Raw genomic sequence first — 25058 nt, 5'->3', positions numbered from 1 at the left:
TGAACAAGACCACCCCGTCAGTGGATGTAATGTGGTCACGGTATTGGTGGAAGCCACGAATTGTCACAGGCATCCCGATCCTTGACTCGGGAAAGCCGTCCACCGCCATCTCCTCCAACGTACGCATATCGCTGTCACTGCTGATGGCATCCCTGACGCGGTCCCATGTCACTGATCGCAATGACTCCAGCCCCGCGGCGCACCATGCCAGGTCACCATCCTCGATGTCGTCACTGTCCTCCGGCTCAGTTTGGCGTAGGAGAGACAGGATGTCAGTGTGCGTGCTGGGCGAGAGGTAGGTCACCAGCGCTGTCGTCCGGAAGGTTCATGAGCGGTGGTCGAGAGGTGCCGACCGGCCTGCGTGACATGGCATCCGCCGCCTTGTTCTTCATGCCCGGGACATGTACGATGCGGAAGCGATAACGCAGGGTCTTCTCCTTGAGGTTCCTGAGGCGGGGGTTGGGTACGTCGTCGAGTGCTCTGTCTGTAAGGAGTTTCAGCAGCGGCTTGTGGTCAACCGCTATGATCAAGTCCTTGCAGCCCAGCACAAAGTAGCGCGCCTTGTCCAAGGCGTCTGCGACTGCGAGGGCCTCACCCTCTACAGGTGCGTATCTGGATTCCGCTGCATGCGTGAACCTGCTGCCGACCAGGGTTATCTTCCATCCATCAGTGCAGCAGAAGGGCCTGACTGGCATGCACCGGCAGTGCTTCTGAAACAACCAGAACCCAATGCCCTCCTTCGACCAGTCTGTGGCGAGGCACGTCGGCTTGGCCTTATCAAAGATGCGGACACCACGCTCGATCTCCTGGACGATCGTGTCCTTCGACTCGCAGAATATGTCCTCCAACTCCGGGGACCATTCGAAGCGTGCCCCACTCTGCAAGAGCTTCCGGAACGGCTGCATACGTTCAGCCATACTGAAGGCGTAGGCCACTTGGTTGACCAGTCCAAACCATGACCTGATGTCAGTGATATTGCGTGGACGTGGGAAGTCGTGGATCGCCTCCAGATAGCGGCTGCATGGCCGTACGTCGTTCATGGTGATCGTGAAGCCTGCAAAGTCCACCGTGGATGCGCCGAAGACGAACTTCTCCGGGTTGAGGATGATTCCGTTCCGGCCGCATACATCCAGCCATTGTATTGCCTGGAAGTAACTCTCCTCGATCGTGTCAGCCCACAGCAGTGTGTCATCCACGCATTTGGTCTTGCTGCCGATGTCTGCAACCACTTCGTCGTACCTTCGTGAGTAACCGTCTCCCGACGCCATATACCCTTGCGGGGCTGAACGGTACCGGTAGCGCCCCCATGGAGTGATGAATGTCGTCTTGTGGCGGTCATCGTCGTGCAGTGGGACACTGTGATAACCGTTCCACGCGTCGAACACAGTCTTGCGTTTCCCGCTGGGTACACGTCTCGCCTGGTGGAAAGGGGACTGTGTGTGGTGGGTTTCGCGGAACGCATGCTTGTTGAGTGCTTGGAAGTCGACTGTGCGGCGTGGTTTGCCATTCTTCTTGGCACTGATCACCATGCGGTGACACCACGTCACCGGTGTACCGACGGGTACCTCCTCTAACACGCCAAGGCGAACGTCCTGGTCGAGGCCTGCCTTCACCTCATCCTGCCAGTGTATGGCCACGGGGATGGGGGTGTGATGGGCAACTGGTGTCGCATTCTCATCAAGCATGAGACGGAGCGGCGGGCCTGACATCCTTGGTAGGGGCTGGTGGGGGCACGTATTGAATGTGCTCTGGGCGTACGTTTTGAGTAAGTGCTCGCGTAGAGCTTCCCTATTAGCTTCGGTCGCCGGCATGGGGAGCGTGGTTGATTTGGCTGGCGGCTCTGCACGCCGTGGGCAGTCACATAGTTCTGAGGCCGCCAGATTCACCTCCCCAAGTGTTGGGAACCTGTCCGAGATCATGCCCAGATCCACGCAGGCTGAGCGGGAGAGGAATATGCGGTCTGAAGTGTCCGTCACGTATGCAATTTGGCGTGTCTCCAACCTCCGAGCGTCGTTGCTGTCACCGGCGAACCTGACCACCGCGGCACCAAGAATTCGAATTCCCTCGTTGTTCGCCGCCCTCATGGTCATGGATACGGGAATGAGGTCCTCCGTACTCAACCCCATGTGTTGGGCGACCTTGATACCGATCAGGCAGCTCTGGCAGCCCGTGTCGGCCATGGCAGGCAGGGTCACTGCGCGGGTGCGTTTCAGGAGGTCAAATCCCAGTGCTCTGTAATCCTCAAGTTCGACGGTGAGGGAGAGGTTGATGTAAGGCTGCGGGTTGGATGTACGCTTCATCCACTTGTCACACATATCGTCGTATAGGTGGTGAGCGAGGGGAAGTGTGTGTAGCTTGTCATCCGCGCTGGCCACGGTGAGCGTGCACAGCTCGACGAAGGCTGCCGCCTGCTCGTCGCCCACCACATCTGTCTTCTCAGGTGGGGGTTTGGCCGGCCGGCTACCCAGGCAGACCTTCTCAAGGTGATTTTGGCGGCTACATTTCCGGCATGTCTTGCCATAGCCGGGGCACTCGTCACGTCTGGTGCGCCATATGGGCATTTTTCCGTGGCCCATCTCGCCGCAGTAAACGCATGCTCCGTCAGGCTTGGCTTTCGGTGTCTCCCACCTGGCGGCCCCTTTGGTGCGAAGGTCCTGCTGTTTCCCTCGCCTATATGAACTACTGATCATGTCTGTGCTCTGAGGGTCGAGTAGGCGCGATGCTGAGCGTTTCCCGGACTCCTTGGCTTCGATATACTCTATCATGTCCTTTAATGGCATGTCCTGGTTCTTTTCGCCAAGCAGGTCGAGCTGTATTTCTTGGTCCGCGATGCCGCGGGCGATCACGTCACGTAATATTTCCTCTGTGAAGTTATTGATTTGATCACACCCCGCCTTAGTGCAGTCCATCTCATATTTGCAAGTGTCTGCCTGCCCCTTCAAGCGGGCGTGGAATGATCGGATGGGCTCCTCATGTCCCTGTCGCATGTTAGATAGGGCCACCCGAGCCACCATGGTGTTTTCCGCACGGACGGCGAGCGCCTTCATGGCCGCGAGGACCTCTCTCTCATCGCTGTCTACCAGGCTTCTGCCTGCAGCGCGAGTGAGGTCTTTCCTCAGATCCTCCTCGCAGCACTCTAGGAGCTGTGTGACGATGTCGGGTCCGACCAGCTTAGTGCCCCTCTTGTATTCACCCCAGCGGGTTACGAAGTATGACCAAGTCTCTGCCGTCCCGGCCAGTGCTATAGAGGGGCGCCTGAGTTTCTCCATTTTACTGTTGCTCGGCGCTCTGGGGACTGCAGTGTGTGTTGTTGCATGTATGTTCAGCATGGCCACTACCACTGCTGCCTCTTCATGTCTGGCTACATAGTCACAGCCCTCGATCGGGCAATCCACTATTACAGGTGCCATTAGTACAGCTACTCCCCCAAAAAAATATTCTGTTAATTACCAGTTATATTCTTTGACGACATGTCCGTATTCAGATTCCCGGGTGGCGTTATTTGCCGATGTCCGTGTGAGTCGTTCGCGGATACATGCGTCTTCTTTGTTGGTTTGTCTGCTTGACTGCATCACGTTGTTTGATTATAAATAAGAACGATATTCCATTTGTTCATTCGCTTCTTTAATGAAATAACTCTGCAAAATGACAATAATCAAACAAGTCCTGAGCAGGGCGAATGCAGGTGTACACATTATAACAGTAGTCTATCCAATTCCGTTTCCGGTGCGTGCACCTAAATATATGACCGTAGTGCAATATTCCCTAGATACTGGTGGCCTTCTACCGCGGCGCAGTGGAGAGCATCCTCACCTACGGCATCTGCAACTGGTTCTCCAGCTGCACAACCGCGGAGAGAAATGCGCTACAGAGAGTCGTGAGAACAGCCCAGAAGATCACCGGCGCCCCCCTCCCCTCTCTGGAAGAGCTGTACAACACACGCTGTCTCAGGAAGGCCTCCAAGATCTCCAGAGACCCAACCCACCCTGGGTACGAACACTTTGCCCGGCTGCCCTCGAAAAGGCGGTACAGGACCATGGCCGCAAGGACAAACAGACTGAAGCACAGCTTCTACCCCAGGGCCATCCAGGCCCTGAACACAGCAAAGACCTAGGTTCTGGGCCCTGGACAGTCTGGACGGATTGATGGCAGCTGCTGGATTGAAAAAATCAAGTGTAGTGCTGAGGCACAAATGTGTACATTTCAAGCCTGCAAACTGCGACACTTTAAATGAATGTGCAATAACACTATGTGCAATATGACAACCCTAGTCGTCTTACCTGTACAGTATAGTATAGTGGATAGTGTACATAGCCTTTATTTATGTAAACCAGCTCCTTTCCCTTCTTGTTTTTTTGTTGTTTTGTTTTTCTTTCCTAGCACCAGGGGAGCCACCCCTCCCAAATTTCGTTGTTTGGTACCTGTACTATAGCAATGACAATAAAGACCATTCATTCATTCATTTATTTGTTGATATTTGACATAGACAGTATATAGTGCACTGTAATGGAACATTCCAATAATGATTTATTGAAGGACACAAATCAACAGATCACATCAACACATCATAATCACAAGCACAAATTAATCAAATGTACCTTTAACATTTTATGCTAGCTCTAAGCAGATGGATTAATGTATTTGTTTAGCCCAATTTGTTTTAGCATCAATGTAAATGTGTCAGAGAAACGTATATACACACCCATTGTCACGGGACAGAAATGCCTGTTTATCAGGGTTAGTCTTTATTATGACCTTTACAGGCAAAATAAACTCAACTGCATAGAGTCAAGACACTTGAATGTAACTGAACTTCAACATGGAGTAGTAAAGAGCTCTACAGGATGTAGGCCTTGCGCCCATCGATGTCCCCTGAGGTGGAGTAACCCATGTCGTTGACGGGCCAGCTTCCTGGACTCGGGGCCAGGGAGCGGATGATGTGCTGGAAGTGGACTCCCTCGGGGGTGATCGCCACGCGGGGCAAGTACAATCTGACGTGATTATCCTGACCCGGCCAGAATGCATTCGGGTCGGCACGGCGACAGGACGGCGCCTTCATGTTCCTGATCCAAACACATACAAAGCACACATTTATGTAGCGGGGGTGATCGGTGGCTCAATCGGTAGAGCCGGTGTCTAAAGTCGCCAAAGTCAGCAGCTTGCAGCGGTTCGAATCCCTGGTGGGCCGCGTGTCGAAGTGTCCCTGAGCAAGGCACTAAACCCCTAATTGCTCCGGGGTCGCCTGTGACCCGTTGCCTAGACACCATAAATGCATTTCGTTGTACTCTGCAATGACAAACTTTGAATCCCATAATGCCTAAGACTATAGAAGAATATTGAAAACCACAAATCCCAATGGGATGTTAAGTGGATGTTTCCAAGACTACTGTCGGTGGCCGCTTGCCATAGTAACAGAGGAGGATGTGACATCATTATCTGGGTGTACTCTGTCTTGTGTCTGACCTCGCCGCACAGGCCAAGCCAGTGGAGGACACACATGTTACAGTGCCGATGAATGAAGCCGCTACTCACGTCTCCTTGCTAACTTGGCGTGGACCAGCCTTCACCCCCCACCTAGGTCTGCTGTTGCTCAAGCTCATCCAGCCCCTGTGACGGCCGGACCCCAGCTGCCTCAGGACAGGACCCTCAGGATCGTCCAGGACATGGTCCCCAGGGTGCAGCAGCACTGAGGAGCAGGACAGACACACACACGCACACACACATATGAACAGACACACACACACACACACATACACACACACACACACATACGCACGGACACATGCACACACACATACACGCAGGCACAGACACACACACTCTGTTTTGTTTGAATGTGTCAGAGTAATATAACACTACTCTATAGGTCATTGCTTAGGTGCGTCTGTGCAGTCTGAGTGTTTATGCATGTTTGCACATTTGGTACTATGTTTCACCTCTCTCCAGTGTGGACTGGTTGACCGTGACCCCCTTGATGTGACATCGGTCCAGTGACTCCAGGTACTCTCTCAGACACTGCCTCCTGAACCTGTCCACGGCATGGCCCGTGGCCCCCCGCAGAGAGGACGGGTGGGGGTGGGGGTGGGCGCCCTGGGTGGAGTTCCCTGTACAGGCCGTCCTCACGTCCTGTAAACATGACCCCGAGGACGTCAGAGGCACCTCTATAGATATTAATATCCAGGCTAGACTATATTTCTATAGTGGAGAAAATGCCCGGTGGAGAGATTTTGATCTTTAACTCTTAAGGGAGGGAGGAATTATTCTTAATCATAGAATTAAAATGTATTTCGTCCGGCAACATGGTGTTGTTGTCCTTGTAGCGGCATTGGTTTGGAACCACACATTTGTGAGGTAAGACATGTCAACACAATATATGCTCCTTATTCCAAAGCGCTTTATAATGGCCTTTCATTCACCCATTCACACACCAATGGCGGCAAGCTACCATGCAAGGCGCCGGCTCGCTCATTGGGAGCAATTTGGAGTTCAGTGTCTTGCCCAAGGACACCTCGAAATGTGGCCAGCCGAGGTTCAACCCCCCCCCCCCACCCCCAGTCTGTCACTCCCCTCACCTTCCCCCTGGAGCGGTGGTGCCGCTGGATGTGAATCTGCTCCTCCTGCTCTCTCTCTATCTCCCTCGCCGTCACGTCACCCCCCCTCCCTGCCGCTCAGACTGGACACTATAGGCTAACTCAGATTTCTGGTTTATCCTAATCTTTTGTTATACACTGAAGCAATAAGCACCACCTTCCCGAACACAGTTCTGAGGTTCTCTCTGCTGATGATTTTAGAGGGAAGTAAATAGGTTTTTTAATAGGTTTAATAAGTCTAGAACATGCAACATCTTGACCAGCTCGATTCTAATTGACCTTGGTCTCAGGAGGTGTCAGAGGAAAACGCGGGACTGGTGCAGGCGTCCTCTCCGTCTGTTTCTCTCTCTCCAGAACCAGCATCTCCAGCTCAGTCACCCTAGGCTTGTTGTTAATCCACTTGGTCAAATCTGCGATATTATCTCAATCTTGCCGCAAACGCCTCCTTTGGGTAATCCAGTCTTGCAGATTCGCGACATCAATCCCCCTGTCTCGGTCCCCAGCTGCTGACTCGTTGAACGGCAGATCACTTCTTATCAGAACTTGGCGTGGAGGGGTTTGCCCCGAGTTCAATGTGGCCATCGGCGGCACAATGATAACCCTATGCCTTGATTTTGCGGGACCGAAAGCTCTGCTGTTCATCTTGTACAAATATGTCTGGAATAAATCTCTCTTTTGTATTCCCTGTAGTTGCTCCTCTACGCCTATTTCTAAATCATCCCTCTCGTCTACGCCTATTTCTAAATCATTATTAATTTCTAAATCATCCATCTTTTCGATATTAGTTAACTATAAATTGTCTTGTCTTGACCTATAAAAGGTAAGATTTAGGCCAATTGTAAATGCCGATGTTTTGCTTTTGGCATCTCGGTTACTCCTCTGGGCTGGTCTGCTCCTACATCGACTCGCGTGTGTTTACGCATGGTAACAATGGCACCTGTAGAGCATGGTAACCATGGCACCTGTAGAGGCGTTGAGGCTCGCGTGTGTTTACGCATGGTAACCATGGCACCTGTAGAGGCATTGAGGTTCACGCATGGTAACCATGGCACCTGTAGAGGCGCTGAGAAGAAGACACTATATAAATAAACACTACAGGTTCCGGTAACTTTCTCATCTTTCTCTTCCTTCAAATAAACGTAAAGGTACACCAAATAACACCATGGTGTCAATATTGTGTTGCATGTCTATGGGCAGAGATCTGTGCCACTAGAAACTGAATTTGAATTACTGACATTTGAATTTGAATACTTTAATTGAAAAAATGAATTTGAATCACATAATTTGAATTTGTATTGTTTAACTTGAATAACTGAATTGAAAAACTGAATCAAGTTAAAGAATACAAATTAAAATGATGTGATTCAAATTAATTCTTTTAATTAAAGTATTCAAATTGAGCAATTCAAATTCAAATGTCAGTCATTCAAATTCAGTTTCTAGTGACACATATCTCTGCCCATACATGTCTGTCTATATTATGTTGGGCACAGACAAAATAATTCCGATTATAACAGATAATAACAGATTTAATAAAGTCATCATTATCATCATCATCCCCACCATGTTAGCTCAAAGATCATAGTGTAAATAGTTTTGACTTGTCGGTGGGCAATACTACTCTTTCGGATCAGATTTGTGTGGATAGTAAACAGGGTTAAATGAACACTCCCATGTTTACCTCTGATTTACTATCCAGTGTGACTAGCTGGCTGTGTTGCTGAGGTCAGCGGTTAGCTAGTCATTAGCTGATAATGTTGCGCGGTCCTCAACCTATGTGATAGTAGGAGTAGGCTATGTATGTATGTATGTGAGTGTGTGTGTGTGTGTGTGTGTGTGTGTGTGTGTGTGTGTGTGTGTGTGAGTGTGTGTGTGTGTGTGTGTGTGTGTGTGTGTGTGTGTGTGGGCTGGGCTAGCCCTGCAGAGCGCGGTCTAACACGTGCTCGTCCTGCACAGGGAAGGGCATGGTGACTCGTAGCTGCCTCTGGTTCTCCATGGTGCGCTGGATGGTCTCATAGGCGTTTGAGTTACCGGACCAGCACCGCCGAGCCACCTGCAGGGGACGAGGCACGTGGAAGGTTCAGGAACTCGAGGAACATAATCCTCATATCAGGGTGAACAACATGGATAGCAATTGGATTCGACATCTGGGATCTACATGACATGTGCCCTCACGCTGGGTATATTTTGACACATCCCATGTCTGAGAACAAATACTTGAATACTAAAATACATCCAAATAAAATACACCTCTGTATTTCTATCTCCCAGGCTGCTGTCCTGTCCAACCAGTCCCTGGCTACTCTCCCTCTATCTCCCTCTCCCTCTATCTCCCTCTCCCTCTATCTCCCTCTCCCTCTCCCTCTATCTCCCTCTCCCTCTCCCTCTATCTCCCTCTCCCTCTATCTCCCTCTATCTCTATCTCCCTCTCCCTCTCCCTCTCCCTCTCCCTCTCCCTCTCCCTATATCTCCCTCTCCCTCTATCTCCCTCTCCCTCACCCCGTTGGAGACGTCCCAGTTGAGCATCAGGCTGGCCCGCTTCGCCGCTTCCTCCGAGCCGTCCAGGAGCAGACCGAACCCTCCGTTCATCACCTCGCCCCTAGAGGGAGACAGAGAGACACAAAACAGTCAGAACTGGAAAAGAGGAGGGGGCAATGAGCGGAGGCAGAATCTGTTTGTTTTACACCGTATCAATGTGGATATCATTAGGGCCCTGAGAAGCTGAGTTTTCCCTGTTCAGGGGGGGGGGGGGTCAGGAAAGGTTTCTGGTTCCTTGATATAAATAGAGATTGAGAGGGTCAAGACTAAAGGCCCTCACCAGCCGACTCCTCCTCCGTTGTGCAGGGAAACCCAGGTGGCTCCTCGGAATGCGTCACCCACAAAGTTTTGGACGGCCATGTCTGTCAGGTAGGAGGGGGGGGTGAACAACTCGACAAAGAGACACTTTCACACAAAAAGTGTGACACTTTCTTTTAGTCATTGCTGCTGCTGTTGGACCAGGTCTCTCTCATGAAAAAAGAATTGAGACATCAATGAGACTAACCTGAGGTTAAATCAATAAGATCACATGATCACGGAAACAATGGCCGTCCAGACGATACGTGTGCTGCGGCACGATACGTGTGCTGCACGTTTTACCTGCGCAGAATGCAGATCCGTCGTACACGTTGGAGGTCTCTCTGAAGGGGCTGTCTGTGCCGCTGACGTCGTGGTGGTCTCGACTGATGACCACCGGTGCCTGTTCAGAGAAGGAGAAGGACAGTCCGTCACCAACGTCACTCACTAGGGGTTCATTCCCCCGCTGCACACACTCAAACCCAAACCCAACAGGCTGTTAATGTCACAGCTCATAATGTCAATTCACACAAGCTATGACGTCGACATAGAGAAATGAGCGAGACTGTTTTTGTAATGCGAGAAAAAACAAACAAACGAACTATGTTCTTACCGACACCTTCCCATCAGCAATAGCTTGATTGATGGCCAACGCGATGCAGACACAGCCTTTCTGGTCTGAGTAGAGGATCCTGGCTTGGGAGCCCACCACCTACAGTATGCATATAGAACAACCAGACATAACCTAAGACGTTTTCATTGTATGTCAACTGAACCGTTGTATTCTTATCTGTCCTCTATCGGGGTGGTTGACGATTAATTCATTTTTTTTGAGTTAAAGTTATCCTTTCTTTCATATTTTTCTTTTTATTGCAATTGAGATTTGACATGAAAGGATGGGTGAGAGAGAAGGGACGACATGCAGGATATGTTCCGCGGCTGGAATCGAACCAGGAACCCTTATGGTTACATGGTTCGACGCTTAGTGCGTAACGCCGCCAAGCACCCTGTTGACAATTAAATTGACCCGTGGGTTATTATCCGACAGGCTACCATGTTGTGTTTTCCCGCCTCTCGGATCCACCGAATGTTGTCGTTGTACTGCTGCCGGACTCGCTCCGTCACGCCGACGCTGCTCTCCTGCAGGACGGTGGCAGCGATGTCGTCAGTCAGCGCCAGGTCACGGGGGTCGCCAGAGGTGCAGACCCAGCGGAAAGGCCCAAAGCCCAGGGAGAAGATGTCTCTGTGGGCGGAGTCAGAGGGGGTGAGGGTTCACAGAGGCACTAGAGAGAGAAGGTCAATGTCCATTCACTGTTCCCTGCTCCTGAATCATCTAGGAATTATACAACAAGTCGGCGGACCTGGGGGGGGGGTCAATAATACGCACACTCTAATCCATGCGTACGCACATAAATTGGAGAAATGAGTAACTGCGACTCCGAAGGCAGAAGGATGAAACTCGAGAGACGCTTTGAAATTGATACCATTGTGTAAAATGAATCGAAATATTACTGTTGTGAAGGCCCACAGTTTAGAGCCAGTTTAGTTTCCCCAAATCAGCCCTATTTTGCCCCTGTTATTTACTTTATTATTTTCTATACTATTCCTGTACGTTTCATGAAGGTGTATGCATTGTTATTGTAATGTTTATGTATATGTTTAATGACGTGGTATATCCGGGGTGTGTCCGTGACCCGGATGCTGTGTCCGGTTGATATATATAGGGACGGAAGTGCTCTGTGCGTCAGTGTGACGAGAATCAGAACGAGAGAGAGTAACGAGAGAGAAGTAACGAGAAGTCGACCTAAGATGGCGGAGTCAGTAAAACGCACACCGTGCTGAAGCTGAAGACGCCAAGTGATTATTGAGTTCACAACTGTGATAGCCCGTTTAGCTGTGTCCCCGTTAGCCAGCCTTGCCAGCAGCCGGCTGCGAACGTTGGACCAAGCGAGACCCAAGCTGGACAGAGCCGTCGCCTCCGCGCGTGGATTGCGACCGACCGCTGACTCCACCGGAGCTTACCGTGGACCCCCGGACCTGAGCCCTTCACACCTCGTTGTGGACTTCGAAGAAGCCCCTTTCCCTTCGAGTTGCTACGTCACCCCCCCCCTTCGTCTGCTGCCTTACCCAAAGCACATGCGAGCTCCAACCAGGCCTCAACGAGCTCATTCTCAGTCCGGGACTTTAAGCCTTTTCCAGGCCAGGTACTGTGAGTGAGTGAGTGAGTGTGTGTGTGGCCGGCGGGGAGGGAGTATCTTTGGGAGGTATATATATATATATATATATAATTTGTATAATAAATGTGTTTGTTCATATTGGATACCGTTGCTGTGTGTTTCGTTGTCTGGTAGCTAATGCTAATGCTAATGCTAATGCTAATGCTAATGCTAACGATATTACTGCTAGTCTAAAGGGTTGCTGGCGCCCCCTGCCTGTATCCTCCTGCACTGCCTATTTAGCTCAGAGTTAGTTAGATAACCAGCCCTTCCTAAATTCTACAGTCCTTTTAGCTACTCCCTGGTTACAATTGGTCCTTCGAGCCGGATAGGTTGTGTAGTGATAGCATGGCTGAGCGCAGCCAACCAGACCAGACAGTTACCCCCCCTTCTCCGCCCCCTGAGCCCGAGCCACGACCACAGAGAGTCCCGCGGTTGCCTCCGAGGTTACAAGAGTATGAGCTTGAGCTCGAAAGCTCACTGAGTGGTAGTGAGGAGCGCACTCCACGGGATACAGTGGTCGGAGAGGCCGAGGTGTCCGCCGGCGCGCGGGTGGCTAGCACCGAGACAGCCATCAAAGAGCACCAGCCTGAGGATGAGATGGCAGAACAGCAGGGTTTTGCCGTAGAAACGGAAGAGCAGGAAGGAGAGGCCCGGTCTGACAGCGCCTGCGGGCGGGAGAGGGAGGGCCTCAGCCTTAACGATCTGCCTCCCAGTACGGCGCGCTTGAGACCTAGCTCCTGCCGTTCAGTGGCTTCCTCCCGGTCCAGGGTTTCCGTGGGCAGTTCTGCCTCTGGGGCGGATAGCATGCACTCCCGAGGGAGTAGTGCCGCGCTGTCAGAATGTATGCGCCAACAGGCCGAGATGGCGTTAGAGCGGGAACGCCTCCAGTTCGAGCGTGAACGAGAGAGGGAACGCATCCAGTTCGAGCGCGAGCGCCTCCAGATGGAAGGAGCGGAACGTGCGGCGGAGAGACAGCGCCAGGAGGCGTTAGAGAGGGAACGTGTCCATTTCGAGCGCGAGCGCCTCCAGATGGAGAGAGAGCAACAGCACGCGGAGACGATGGCGGAAGTGATGCAGACCATGCGCGACGTGTGCATCAGCAGAGCTCCGTCGGCCCGTAGCTCCAGAGCATCATCCGCACGGCCCTCTCGAGTGCCATCTCCTGAACCCCCCGCCGATGGCTCCATGACCCCCGCCATGACTGTCCAACTACAGGCCCAGCTGACCACCTTGAAGGAAGAGGACCAGGGACCCGACCGCTACGCGGCCCAGAGGGAGCCAGCGTCGCTGCCCGGGAGGGGAGCCATTCCCCAAGAGCGTAGCACACCCCTAGGTCCTCCAGTGAACCAACAGGCATGCAGGCCGGACACCCAGACCGTCACTCCAGCCCCGATCATCCACTACAGGATGTTTCCCCAGGTGGAGGGACCCAAGTTCCCCTTCTTCAAGGACGAGGACAGGAGCCAGTATGTGGAACTACGCATCTGCCTAGACACGCTCTTGGACGACTCCTGCTCAGAGTCCTACAAATATGCGATTCTCCTTCAGCATGTGAGGAACCCCCGAGCCCACAACATGGTTCTGGCCCATGCCTCCGCACCGACACCTTACACCCGAGCGCTCGCCGACTTGGATGCCCGCTACGGTCGTCCCTGGAACCACGCCCTTGCTGAACTGCAAGCCCTCGAACAGCAGGCCCCCATCAAGGATGAACGGGCGCTGGATGACTTCGCGCTCCGCGTGCACACCTTGGTTGGAATGCTGAAGACGCAGGGCCCAGCTGGCGCCAGCGAGATCAACAGCACCTCCAACGTAGAGCGGCTGCTCCGCAAGATCCCACGCTTCCGGCAGGAGAGGTTCCGGCGACAGCAGCGCGTTCGTAACCCCGGGAAGTTGGGTCTGAGCATGGCGGCCTTCGCGGAGTTCCTACTGGAGGAAGTGCATGACACCAACGTAGACGCCATGGGTTACGCTGAGCCGAAGAAGGAGAGGGAGAAGGGAGACCGCTGGGACAGGCCGAGCTCGAACAGAGGACGCCCAGTAGGAGTGCTGCACACGGAGGAGGAGCCTCGGAGAGAGAGGAAAGCCCGACCTGAGGGAAAGGATTCCTCTCAACCCCCTCAAAAGGGACGGAGAGGTCCACCGCCATGTCCGTACTGCACCAGCGAGCACTGGTTCAATGAGTGCAGTGACTTCAACAACCTGAGTACCGAGGCCAAGCAGAGGTGGCTCGAGGAGAACAAGAGGTGCTGGAACTGTGGGCGCGACCATCTGGCTAAGAACTGCACCTTGAGGAGAAAGTGCAACCGCTGTGAGGAGGTCCACCTCAACATCCTACACGAGGTCTCCCTCGCCAGGTCCACGGAGGGCACCAGAAGCCCTAGGTCCGGTCGCGCACCGGAAGAGGAAACCCCTGTCTACTACCTAGACCCAACCCAGAGCAGCGGCTCCAAGGTCCTACTGAAGGTGGTGAAGGTCCGACTTCACCACAACAACGCTGTGTACGACACGTACGCCGTTCTAGACGACGGGTCGGAACGGACCATCCTCCTCCAGGAGGCAGTGCGCCAGTTGGGGCTCCACGGGACTGAGGAGAAGCTGACTCTGCGCACGATACGTCGCGACCTTAAAGAGGTCACCGGGGCGAGAATCAACTTCTCTATCTCCCCGGCGGGGCGGCCGTCGGATAGATATCGGCTTCAGAATGTCTTCACCGCAGACCAGCTAGCGCTCTCCCGCTACGACTACCCCCTGGAGAGATTACGCGCAAGATATTCCCACCTACGGCGAGTAGACCTACATCCGATAGAAGGAGCGGAGCCAACCCTTCTCATCGGCTCGGACAACGCTGCACTGATCGTGTCGCTCCGTCCTCCGCTGAGAGGACCACGAGGCTGCCCGATGGCTGTTAAGACTGCGCTTGGGTGGGCCCTCCAAGGCGCTACCGAGTGGAGAGATAGAGACGGGAGAGCTACGTCATCCCTCCATGTCCGCACCAAAGAAGTGCAGACCATCAACTGCCTTCACACCAGTGTGGACTCCATGAATGCGGCGCTACTAGACAATGTCCAGAAGCTGTGGACGCTAGACGTTGCGCCCTACAAGAATGAGAAGCTCTACGTACGGTCAAAGGAGGACGTCTACGCCCTAGACCTCCTTAAAGCAAAGACAGTGCGTATCGAAGTCCAGGGCGTGAAGAGATACGTCACACCACTACTCCGAAGAGAACCCATGCCAGAGTTTCGAGTATCCCCTCGAACCGTCCTACAGTGTCTGACCAGCACTGAGAAGCGTATGAGGAAGGACGAGGTCCTTGCTGCTTCTTACCGAACGGAGATGAAGAAACTGACGGAGTCCGGTCTGGTGAAGAAGCTTGAGCCAGCCGAGGCGAACCAGAGTGCCGAGTCTTGGTACCTCCCGCACCACAATGTTCACCACAACGGGAAGAACCGAGTGGTCTTCAACTGTAGCTACCAGGTGGGGAAGCTCAACCTCAACCACTATCTTCTCCCTGGTCCAACCTTGACCCCAGCCCTCTTGGGAGTTCTGGTGCGCTTCCGTCAGCAGCCGATCGCAGTCAGTGGTGACATTAAGCGAATGTTTCACCAGGTCAGGATGTTGGAGGAAGACAAGCCACTCATGAGGTTTCTCTGGAGAGAGGACCCGAGCGACCCCGACCCCTCTATCTACCAGTGGGAGGTGCTACCATTCGGGACAACCTGCAGCCCCTGTTGCGCTACCTATGCGCTACAGACTCACGCCGCGCAGGAGACGGCACCTCCTGGAGTGTTTGACGCCGTCCATAAGAGCTTTTACGTGGACAACTGCCTCCACAGTTCGAAGACAGCCACGGAAGCCCGTCAGCTAGTCCAGGACCTGCGTGCTCATCTCCAGGAGGGTGGATTTGAGATCTGCCAGTGGGCCAGCAACGACCCGGAGGTCATCAGAGACCTCCCGAAGGAGGCCACCTCGACCAGCAGCGAGGCTTGGGTCTCTCACTCACCAGATGATGCTCAGGAGATGACGCTCGGACTTATCTGGCAGTTCCAGACCGACACTCTACGCTATCGCAATAAGCCTGCCAAGCCCCAACGCGTCACGATGAGAACGATATACAGCACTCTAGCGAGCCAGTACGACCCACTGGGATATATCGCTCCCTTCACGACGATGGCCAAGGTGCTTGTCCGGGAGCTGTGGGCCCAAGAACGAGGATGGGACGATCCTCTGCCTCGTCACCTAGAAGAGAAGTGGAAGGCCTGGGAGCAGGAACTTCCCACTCTCCAGCACATCAAGCTGCAGCGGAGCTACTTCCCTCCCTCCACGGACCTAGAGAGGAGTGTCATCACGCTACATGTATTCTGCGACGCCTCGGAGATGGCGTACGGGTCCGTGGCATACGTCAGAGCGGCAGAGCTTGGAGGTGAAGTCCACGTCTCGTTTGTCCTGGCACGTTCCCGAGTGGCGCCGAAAAAGCAACAGTCCATCCCAAGACTGGAGCTGTGTGCTGCCCTGAACGGCGCGCAACTGGGAAGGTTCCTGCTCGACGAGCTCCAGCTACCTCTGATGAGCGTCACCATGTGGTCAGACTCAACTACCGTCCTCCAGTGGTTGAAGTCCAGCTCCTGTCGGTATAAGGTGTTCGTGGGCACCCGAGTCGCAGAGATTCTGGAGTTGACTGAGGTGAACTGCTGGCGTTATGTAGACACCAAGAGGAACCCTGCTGACGTCATCACGAGAGGGGCAACTCTCCAGGATCTGGCTGAGCCCCACCTGTATCACACGGGACCAGACTTCCTACAGGAGCGGGAGTCAGAGTGGCCAGCCACGCCGGCGTTAGCCGAAGACAGAGAGGACAAAGAGCTGCGTAAGACGTTGTTCTGCGGAGTCACCCAGGTCGTAGACCCTGAGACTACTCCAGGAGAGGAGTGTGAGACGCTCGAAGAGCTGCAGAAGAGGATGTTCTGCTCCAAGGCCGGTCTACCCCTAGATACTACGCTCAGCGCCGAAGATTACACCGCGGCGGAGCTCCTGGTGCTGCAGAGTGCCCAACAGGATGCCTTCTCCCGAGAGCGGGAGTGTCTCGAGAAAGGGAAGCCGATCCCCTCGGACAGTAGACTCCGCGGCTTAGCTCCAGAGCTCGACGGTGTTCTCATTCGCGTGGGTGGCAGACTGCGCCGCGCTCAAGATCTAGACCTAGACACGAAGCATCCCATCGTGCTTCCCACTAAGCATCAGGTCACCAGATTGGTCATCAAGCACCATGATGACAAAGTGCAGCACGCGGGTGGAGAGCGTGTCTTCGCGGAGGTACGACGGAGATTCTGGATACTCCATGGACGGGAGGCGGTACGGAGATATCAAAGGTCCTGCCCGGACTGCCAGAGGTGGCGAGCCACGCCGCCGCAGCCCATGATGTCCGATCTGCCCGAGGACCGGCTGCGACTGAGACAGGCTCCGTTCCACTCTACTGGGGTCGACTGTTTCGGGCCACTCCTAGTCCGAAACCGGCGAGCCTCCGAAAAGCGGTGGGGCATCATCTACACGTGCCTGACGACGAGAGCAATGCACCTGGAAGTTCTGCACCAGCTCACAAGCGACAGCTTCCTCATGTCCTTCAAGAGGTTCACCTCCAGGCGAGGGACCCCTAAGACCCTCCGGTCGGACAGAGGCACCAACTTCGTCGGTGGTGAGGCCGAGCTGAGGGCGAGCTACGCTGCGATGACTGAGGAGGCCCGTGACAGACTCGCCTCCCAGCAAGTGAAGTTTGAGTTCAACCCCCCAAATGCTCCACACTTCGGGGGAGCCTGGGAGCGGGAGATTCGCTCAGTAAAGAACGTCCTACGTACCATTCTCGGACAGAAGGTGCCTACCGATGAGGTGCTCCAGACTGTACTGGCAGAGATTGAGGGCATCTTGAACTCCCGGCCCCTAGGCTATACCTCCAGTGATGTAGCAGATCTGGATCCCATCACGCCCAACTTCTTGCTGATGGGGCGGCGAGACTCTGCACTGCCTCAGGTAGTCTACGACCCTGCAGAGCTCACCGGAAGAAGATGGTGGAGGCACAGCCAGGTGCTCGCGGACCAGTTTTGGAGGCAGTTCATACTGCACTACCTGCCGACCCTGCAAGTCAGGCAGAAGTGGACGAGGGAGAGAGACAACTTGTCCGAAGGTGCCGTGGTACTGGTGATCGACCAGTCCCTTCCACGCGCCGCCTGGCAGACAGGCAGAGTGACCAAGGTCCTGCCGGGTCCGGATGGAAGGGTGCGGACGGCCATCGTGGACGTTGGTGGTCGCACTTACACCCGACCTGTGGCACGCCTGATTGAGCTCCCTCAAATTACGAAGGACACTATCACCTCCTACCTCACGCTGCTAGAGCAGCCTAGCCAGTGTGCCTTCCCTAGTTAACTGAAACCGAGGGTTTCATGGGGCGGCTGTTGTGAAGGCCCACAGTTTAGAGCCAGTTTAGTTTCCCCAAATCAGCCCTATTTTGCCCCTGTTATTTACTTTATTATTTTCTATACTATTCCTGTACGTTTCATGAAGGTGTATGCATTGTTATTGTAATGTTTATGTATATGTTTAATGACGTGGTATATCCGGGGTGTGTCCGTGACCCGGATGCTGTGTCCGGTTGATATATATAGGGACGGAAGTGCTCTGTGCGTCAGTGTGACGAGAATCAGAACGAGAGAGAGTAACGAGAGAGAAGTAACGAGAAGTCGACCTAAGATGGCGGAGTCAGTAAAACGCACACCGTGCTGAAGCTGAAGACGCCAAGTGATTATTGAGTTCACAACTGTGATAGCCCGTTTAGCTGTGTCCCCGTTAGCCAGCCTTGCCAGCAGCCGGCTGCGAACGTTGGACCAAGCGAGACCCAAGCTGGACAGAGCCGTCGCCTCCGCGCGTGGATTGCGACCGACCGCTGACTCCACCGGAGCTTACCGTGGACCCCCGGACCTGAGCCCTTCACACCTCGTTGTGGACTTCGAAGAAGCCCCTTTCCCTTCGAGTTGCTACGTCACCCCCCCCCTTCGTCTGCTGCCTTACCCAAAGCACATGCGAGCTCCAACCAGGCCTCAACGAGCTCATTCTCAGTCCGGGACTTTAAGCCTTTTCCAGGCCAGGTACTGTGAGTGAGTGAGTGAGTGTGTGTGTGGCCGGCGGGGAGGGAGTATCTTTGGGAGGTATATATATATATATATATATAATTTGTATAATAAATGTGTTTGTTCATATTGGATACCGTTGCTGTGTGTTTCGTTGTCTGGTAGCTAATGCTAATGCTAATGCTAATGCTAATGCTAATGCTAATGCTAACGATATTACTGCTAGTCTAAAGGGTTGCTGGCGCCCCCTGCCTGTATCCTCCTGCACTGCCTATTTAGCTCAGAGTTAGTTAGATAACCAGCCCTTCCTAAATTCTACAGTCCTTTTAGCTACTCCCTGGTTACAATTACCTCATGTATTATATATGAAGAGTTCCCTGGAGTGCACAAAACATATTTGTGTGCACACTGTACTTATCTTCGCCCTTGTCCTGTAGTACATATCACACTGTAAATCTTGTACATATTGATATTCATCCATGCACACATATTTACTTTTTACATTCATATTCATTGCACGTACACTGACTTTATACTTTACTTATATTCACTGTAATACCGTATACTGTCCCACCATGCACTGTCCATACATTCATGGATTTTGCACTATGCACTCTTTGCACTGGTTGCCGAACTGCATTTCATTGACTTAGTACATGTACTCTGCCAATGACAATAAAGTTTGATCTAATCTAATACTAATAAATAAAAAATACAAAACATGATTTAGGATAATAAATACGTCGTAGATATCTGTTTTTGCCTTTTGTTCAGTTCAATCGGGAATCATATTTAATTGGATCTTTACAATACTTGCATGTTAAGAAATGTATTCTCATAATGTGAACAACAGTAGGACAATTCACTATAAACTGATTCTGTTTTCGATGCCTCAGACGGGCAGATACGAGTACAGAGTTTCATATATTGTTATCACGTTGTGCAGAACTGTTGCGCAGAATTTCACTGGGTGGAATTTCTTTTTTTATTGTCATCATGCAGTCAGTATAGATTAATTAGGGGTGTTTCACTGTTATAAATCAGAATATTTGTGTGCGTAAACGTTATGACTTTAGTACGTACGCAACCTTTTCACGCCAGTCCTACGCACAGTTTTATAACTGATCCCCCGGGTCTTTGTCCTGCTGCTGACCCCACATGACCCACACCATAAGTACTGTACACTTCCCCTGTGCTGTCTCAATGTTATGGAAACTTAATGGGCAATGTTCTAAACATCTAACTATCCAACCTGCCCCCCCCCGCCCCTCACCCCATGATGTTCTGGACATAGGAGGGGGGTAACTAACTAACTATCCAACCTGCCCCCCCCGCCCCTCACCCCATGATGTGCTGGACATAGGAGGGGGGTAACTAACTAACTATCCAACCTGCCCCCCCGCCCCTCACCCCATGATGTCCTGGACGTAGGAGGGGTAGCGGAAGTCTGTTGCTCCACCCCCTTCCTTCCCAACCGCCGCTCCTGAAAAGAGGGAGAGAGAGAGAGAGAGAGAGAGAGCCCAGTCATCCACCTAGAGGGGACCCAGCTTTCTCTTGGATTCAGGGGATCAATATTGTTAAGTGTTGTGTGATCTGTCCATTCCTGTGTGTGTGTGTGTGTGTGTGTGTGTGCGCCACACGTCTCTGTGGGACATCAGACGGTGAGCTGTCAATCACACCGCAGCTCCAGTCTGGCTGCAGGCTGTCTGGGGTTGGAGGGAGAAGTCTGAGGTCAGCGTCTGAGGAGAGGCTGCGTGGTGAGAGGCCGCCGTCACGGACCAGCTCTCCCTTAAACGTGATTGGTGGGCATCTGTGGAGCCTGGCATGCTGACGGGGGAGGGAGGGGAGGGAGGGGGGGGGCACAGATGGCACCTCATCACTTCCCCCGACAGCCTCATAACCATAACACGTTCCCTAATTACTCCCCTCTCTCTTGTTTATTTTGTCGTTTCATATTTAATTTCTTTCCTCCTTTCTTCGATTTTCTTTCCCCCTTCGCTATTACCGAATGTATCGTTACAGAGCTAGGGAACTGGTGATGGGAGACGCACGCAAGCACACGCACACGCGGGCGCGCGCACACACACACACACACACACTCACACCTGAGGCAAGTGTCCAACCACGTAGAGCCACCCAAACCGAAGCAGGATGTGACAAGAGAGTGCGGAGCCAGGTATTGTCGGTAATCTTTAAAAAAATCAAATCAAACACTCGTCATCTGACAAAACATGGTGTTTATCACCCACAGCGCCCTCTACCCCCCTCCCACCACCCCACAGCGCCCCCCTACCATCCGTGGACTGGGGCCGTATGGCTAACAATGACTGACAGGGTCTAGATAACAGGCTGTCTGTCAGGTGCCGTCTCTCCCTCCCTGGCAGTGCGAGGCGAGGGCGAGGGAACACAGATATACGACGACACGGAATCATTCTGTCAAGAGTGTGTGTTAGTTATACCGGATCTACCGCTCGGCTCGGTGCCCGAAGGGGGGGGGGGGGGGGGCAAACAAAAGTCAAAGACAAAAAACAATAGCTTGTGTGTCTGGAGCGGCTTTTTCGAACGCAATCTACGCCGATGGATCCGTACGGATGTTGTTTTTGTCCGTTCTGTCGGAAAACAAAACACACATTGGGAAATGTGTTGGGGGGGCCGTTTATGGCGAGTTATGTGGCGTCTCGGCGGTCCGCTTCGCCCACCTTTGTGGTTTGGCTTCGGTATAACGGCCGGTCCTGGTCAACACTGGCAGGCTATGATAAGACACAGCGACGTTCATTTTGATAAAGAAGGGATGACCGCCGCCCTATCTAACGATATATCTCTTCCTCTCTCCCTCCCTCTCCTCTTCCTATCTCCCCTCTTTCTCTCTCTCTCTCTCCCTCAATCTCCCCCTCCCCTCTCTCAATCTTCCCCTCTCTCTCCATCTCCCTCCCTCTCTCTTCATCTCCATCTCAATCTCCCCCCAGGCTCATAGACTGCTGCTTGTTACCCAAACACTACAGCTCGCTAATGATATCATTCAGAGCTCCTTCGCTATCACTCACCCCCCACACAGTGGCAGACACAAACACCAACACCAACTCTCATCTCTTTTTCCCTCCCTCCCTCCCTTCCTCCCTCCCTCAACACACCAGAGGATACAGAAATACAGAGGCAATTAGGAGAGGAGTGGAGCAACACCATCGCCTGTACTGAACTCTCCTTCTCTACCCGGTATACATTTGTTTTGGTTAGGTCTGGATTTTTCTTTTTTTTCCTTTTTCCTTTTTCTCTCACCACACAAGAAAGCTTCTCCAACCCGTTTGTAGCCGCACAGGAAGCGCAAGACAGCTGTGCTCTCGAAGCCCCAACCACCTCCGCTCCTTAAGCTGCTCGCTCAGAGACGGAGCGGGAGAGACGTTACGGACGTCGGCGGAGGAGGAGGAGGCTGAGTAGAGCTGACAGTGCCCTTTGATTGGTCGGGGGCGAGGAACTGGAGCGTCGGCTAATGGGACGACAGTAGAGCTCTCCACTCCTTAATTGGCCGGCGAGTTGTCGTCGAGTAACCCCCCACACCCCCCCCACCCCCCTCTGCCATGCCGTGGAAAACCAATTCGGTGCAAAAAAATCCAACGCTGTGGGGCTCCGTCCCTGTCTCCTTGAAGAATATCACAAACCAACCATTATCGTTTCTCAAAGCTGAGGCCTTCAGAACAGTGAATCTGTTCTCTCCTTTTTTGGGATGTTGTTGTGTAGTGGACTTCACAGTCATTGTCTAAGCCTTATCGTTGTTGAAAGGGACAACGTCAAAGGGAAATATCAGAGCCAGCACAGTATGGTTCGGGTCAGCCCAGTAGTGAGTAATGCCCCCTAGATAGGTACGGTCAGGTAGGATGCAGGCCCACATACTGTAGCACATAGTGTAGCACTGTAATGGATCTTGTGGCAGTGTTGACCAATCACAAACCTACTGGTGGCAGTGTTGACCAATCACAAACCTACTGGTGGCAGTGTTGATCAATCACAAACCTACTGGTGGCAGTGTTGACCAATCACACCCCTACTGGGGGGTATTCCATCAACGTCGCTAAAGGAAAATCCTGGCTTATTTTTGACAACTCTCGCGAGATTTATCGGAATATGCCTGTATATTTTTAGGAACCCTCGCGAGACTTTGTCAGACTAAACCTGGATTTTCTTTTAGCGATGTTGATGGAATACCCCCCTGGTGGCAGTGTTGATCAATCACAAACCTACTGGTGGCAGTGTTGACCAATCACAAACCTACTGGTGGCAGTGTTGATCAATCACAAACCTACTGGTGGCAGGGTTGACCAATCACACCCCTACTGGTGGCAGTGTTGACCAATCACACCCCTACTGGTGGCAGTGTTGACCAATCACAAACCTACTGGTGGCAGTGTTGACCAATCACAAACCTACTGGTGGCAGTGTTGACCAATCACAAACCTACTGGTGGCAGTGTTGACCAATCACACACCTACTGGCCGTAGGTTGATTAAGCACCACTATCTGCATCGATTCCCTCTCGGTTGACTCTTTGGTGGCTAGCTGGTGTAACCAAACATGTGTGTATATGACACCGTCAAGAATGGCCCCTGGAAATGGAGATGGTGTTTGTGTGTGGGACACAATTTAGCAGGGAGTACAAAAACACTGTCTTGTTACCCTCAGACGACACTGTACACATCTCTTAAAAAAAGCCTTAAACCAAACACGATGGTTTCCACCCCCCAACTAGAACAGCCATGGGTGGGCTGATTTGACCAAGTGAGTAAAACATTTGTTATATCTTTGTTCTCAATCAAATTTCAGGAACCTCCTTGTGCGCCTCCGGGAGATGGTTAAGGGTGATACCCGCCCCCTCAGAAGTTGTTATTTTACCAATGTTTCATTGGTCTGTTGTAAAGATTGAACTGGCCAATGAATTGGTCCATGAAAATCCATGATTGGCTGTCTTAGCTGCCTGTCCAGCGGGGGGAGGAGTCAGAATATCTGATCACCTGGATCATTGTTGTCGTTCATTCATTCGCTGGATCTCATCATTTATTACGTAAGTTATGCATTTTCTTCTTCATACAAGCAAATAGAATAGCAGTATTGAAACAACTTAATGTTCTGTAAAGTTTAAAACTAATCGTAGGTGTTTTTATATGAAATTCGCGAACTTTTTTTTTTTACCGTCGATGTAAGCCTAGGTAATACACGTGTGTACATCATTTTCATCATTTATTACGTAAGTTATGCATTTTCTTCTTCATACAAGCAAATAGAATAGCAGTATTGAAACAACTTAATGTTCTGTAAAGTTTAAAACTAATCGTAGGTGTTTTTATATGAAATTCGCGAACTTTTTTTTTTTTTTACCGTCGATATAAGCCTAGGTAATACATCTGTTGCAGACAGAGAGAGAGACAGAGACAGACAGACAGAGACAGAGAGAGAGACAGAGACAGAGACAGACAGACAGAGACAGAGACAGAGAGAGACAGAGACAGACAGAGAGAGAACAGTGGCCGTGTGAGTCTGGGATCCCTCTGTCAGAAGGTTGTGTGTGTGGGGGGGGGGGGTTAGAGGTAAGAGACATGTCTCTAAGGGGGGGGGGGGGTAATTTTAGGGGAAACTGACATCCTATGCTGAAGCTGATATCCTGAAATTACCATTGATATTAACAGTGTTATAACAACAGTGCAATTTGTCATTTAAGTGTATTATAATGTGCTGTTTTGTTCTCTTTGTCTGTCAGAAAATGGCTTTTTCACCAGATTTTAAATTCGAGGCCCCTAACGAGCTCACGCTTCGCCCCTCTGCCGCCGCGGCGGCACACACCGCCCGAAGCCGCCAGCAGACCTCCGCTGGTGGGCGGAATGTGGTGAAGACGGGTGACCTCCAGAAGGCGGAGGCGATGGCCAGAGCCTGGCAGAAGGGGGATGGCAGCGACCAGAGGATGGTCCTGGCTGAGACGGAGCTCCAGTTTGGACAGTATTATGGCCAAACAATCCGGTGGCTGCTGGAGAACGATGTGGGCTACGCCGTCAAGATCTTGGCGGCCCACCAGAAGGAGAGAGAGGAAAGGGTACACATAACGACACCCCTAATGGACAACAAGGACGCCCTTGCCTCCTACGCCAAGCTTTTCCCCCCCATGGTGACGGCCGTTGCCAGGCGTAGGTTGTGCGAGGGCTCCGGTTCCACATGTGGGGTGGACGACACGCTGGTGGGGTTCGGTGTGCACGGGCACCGAACATACAAGTCCCTGTACAATGCAAAAGACAGGGAGTGTCGAACGTGAGTATTGT

The 25058-nt window shown here is 52.3% G+C and overlaps 1 protein-coding gene across 1 annotated transcript; it reads right to left on the bottom strand.

Moving 5' to 3' along the window:
- Positions 1–6669: 6669 nt before the first annotated feature.
- Positions 6670–23771, bottom strand: LOC308172966 (urocanate hydratase-like; the record flags this gene model as incomplete). Its single annotated transcript, XM_080547931.1, has 10 exons — positions 6670–7602; positions 7643–8643; positions 9090–9189; positions 9409–9490; positions 9729–9828; positions 10039–10137; positions 10479–10668; positions 20170–20242; positions 20400–20586; positions 23763–23771. 9 exons carry the CDS (start codon positions 23769–23771, stop codon positions 8503–8505), a joined length of 981 nt encoding a protein of 326 aa, XP_080404057.1. The 3' UTR covers positions 6670–7602; positions 7643–8502.
- Between the last annotated feature and the right edge of the window lie 1287 nt (positions 23772–25058).

The sequence above is a fragment of the Nansenia antarctica genome, assembly GCF_963989245.1.
Source record: "Nansenia antarctica genome assembly, chromosome: 18".
Lineage (NCBI taxonomy): Eukaryota > Metazoa > Chordata > Actinopteri > Argentiniformes > Microstomatidae > Nansenia > Nansenia antarctica.
This window is presented reverse-complemented; position numbering and strand designations above follow the sequence as displayed.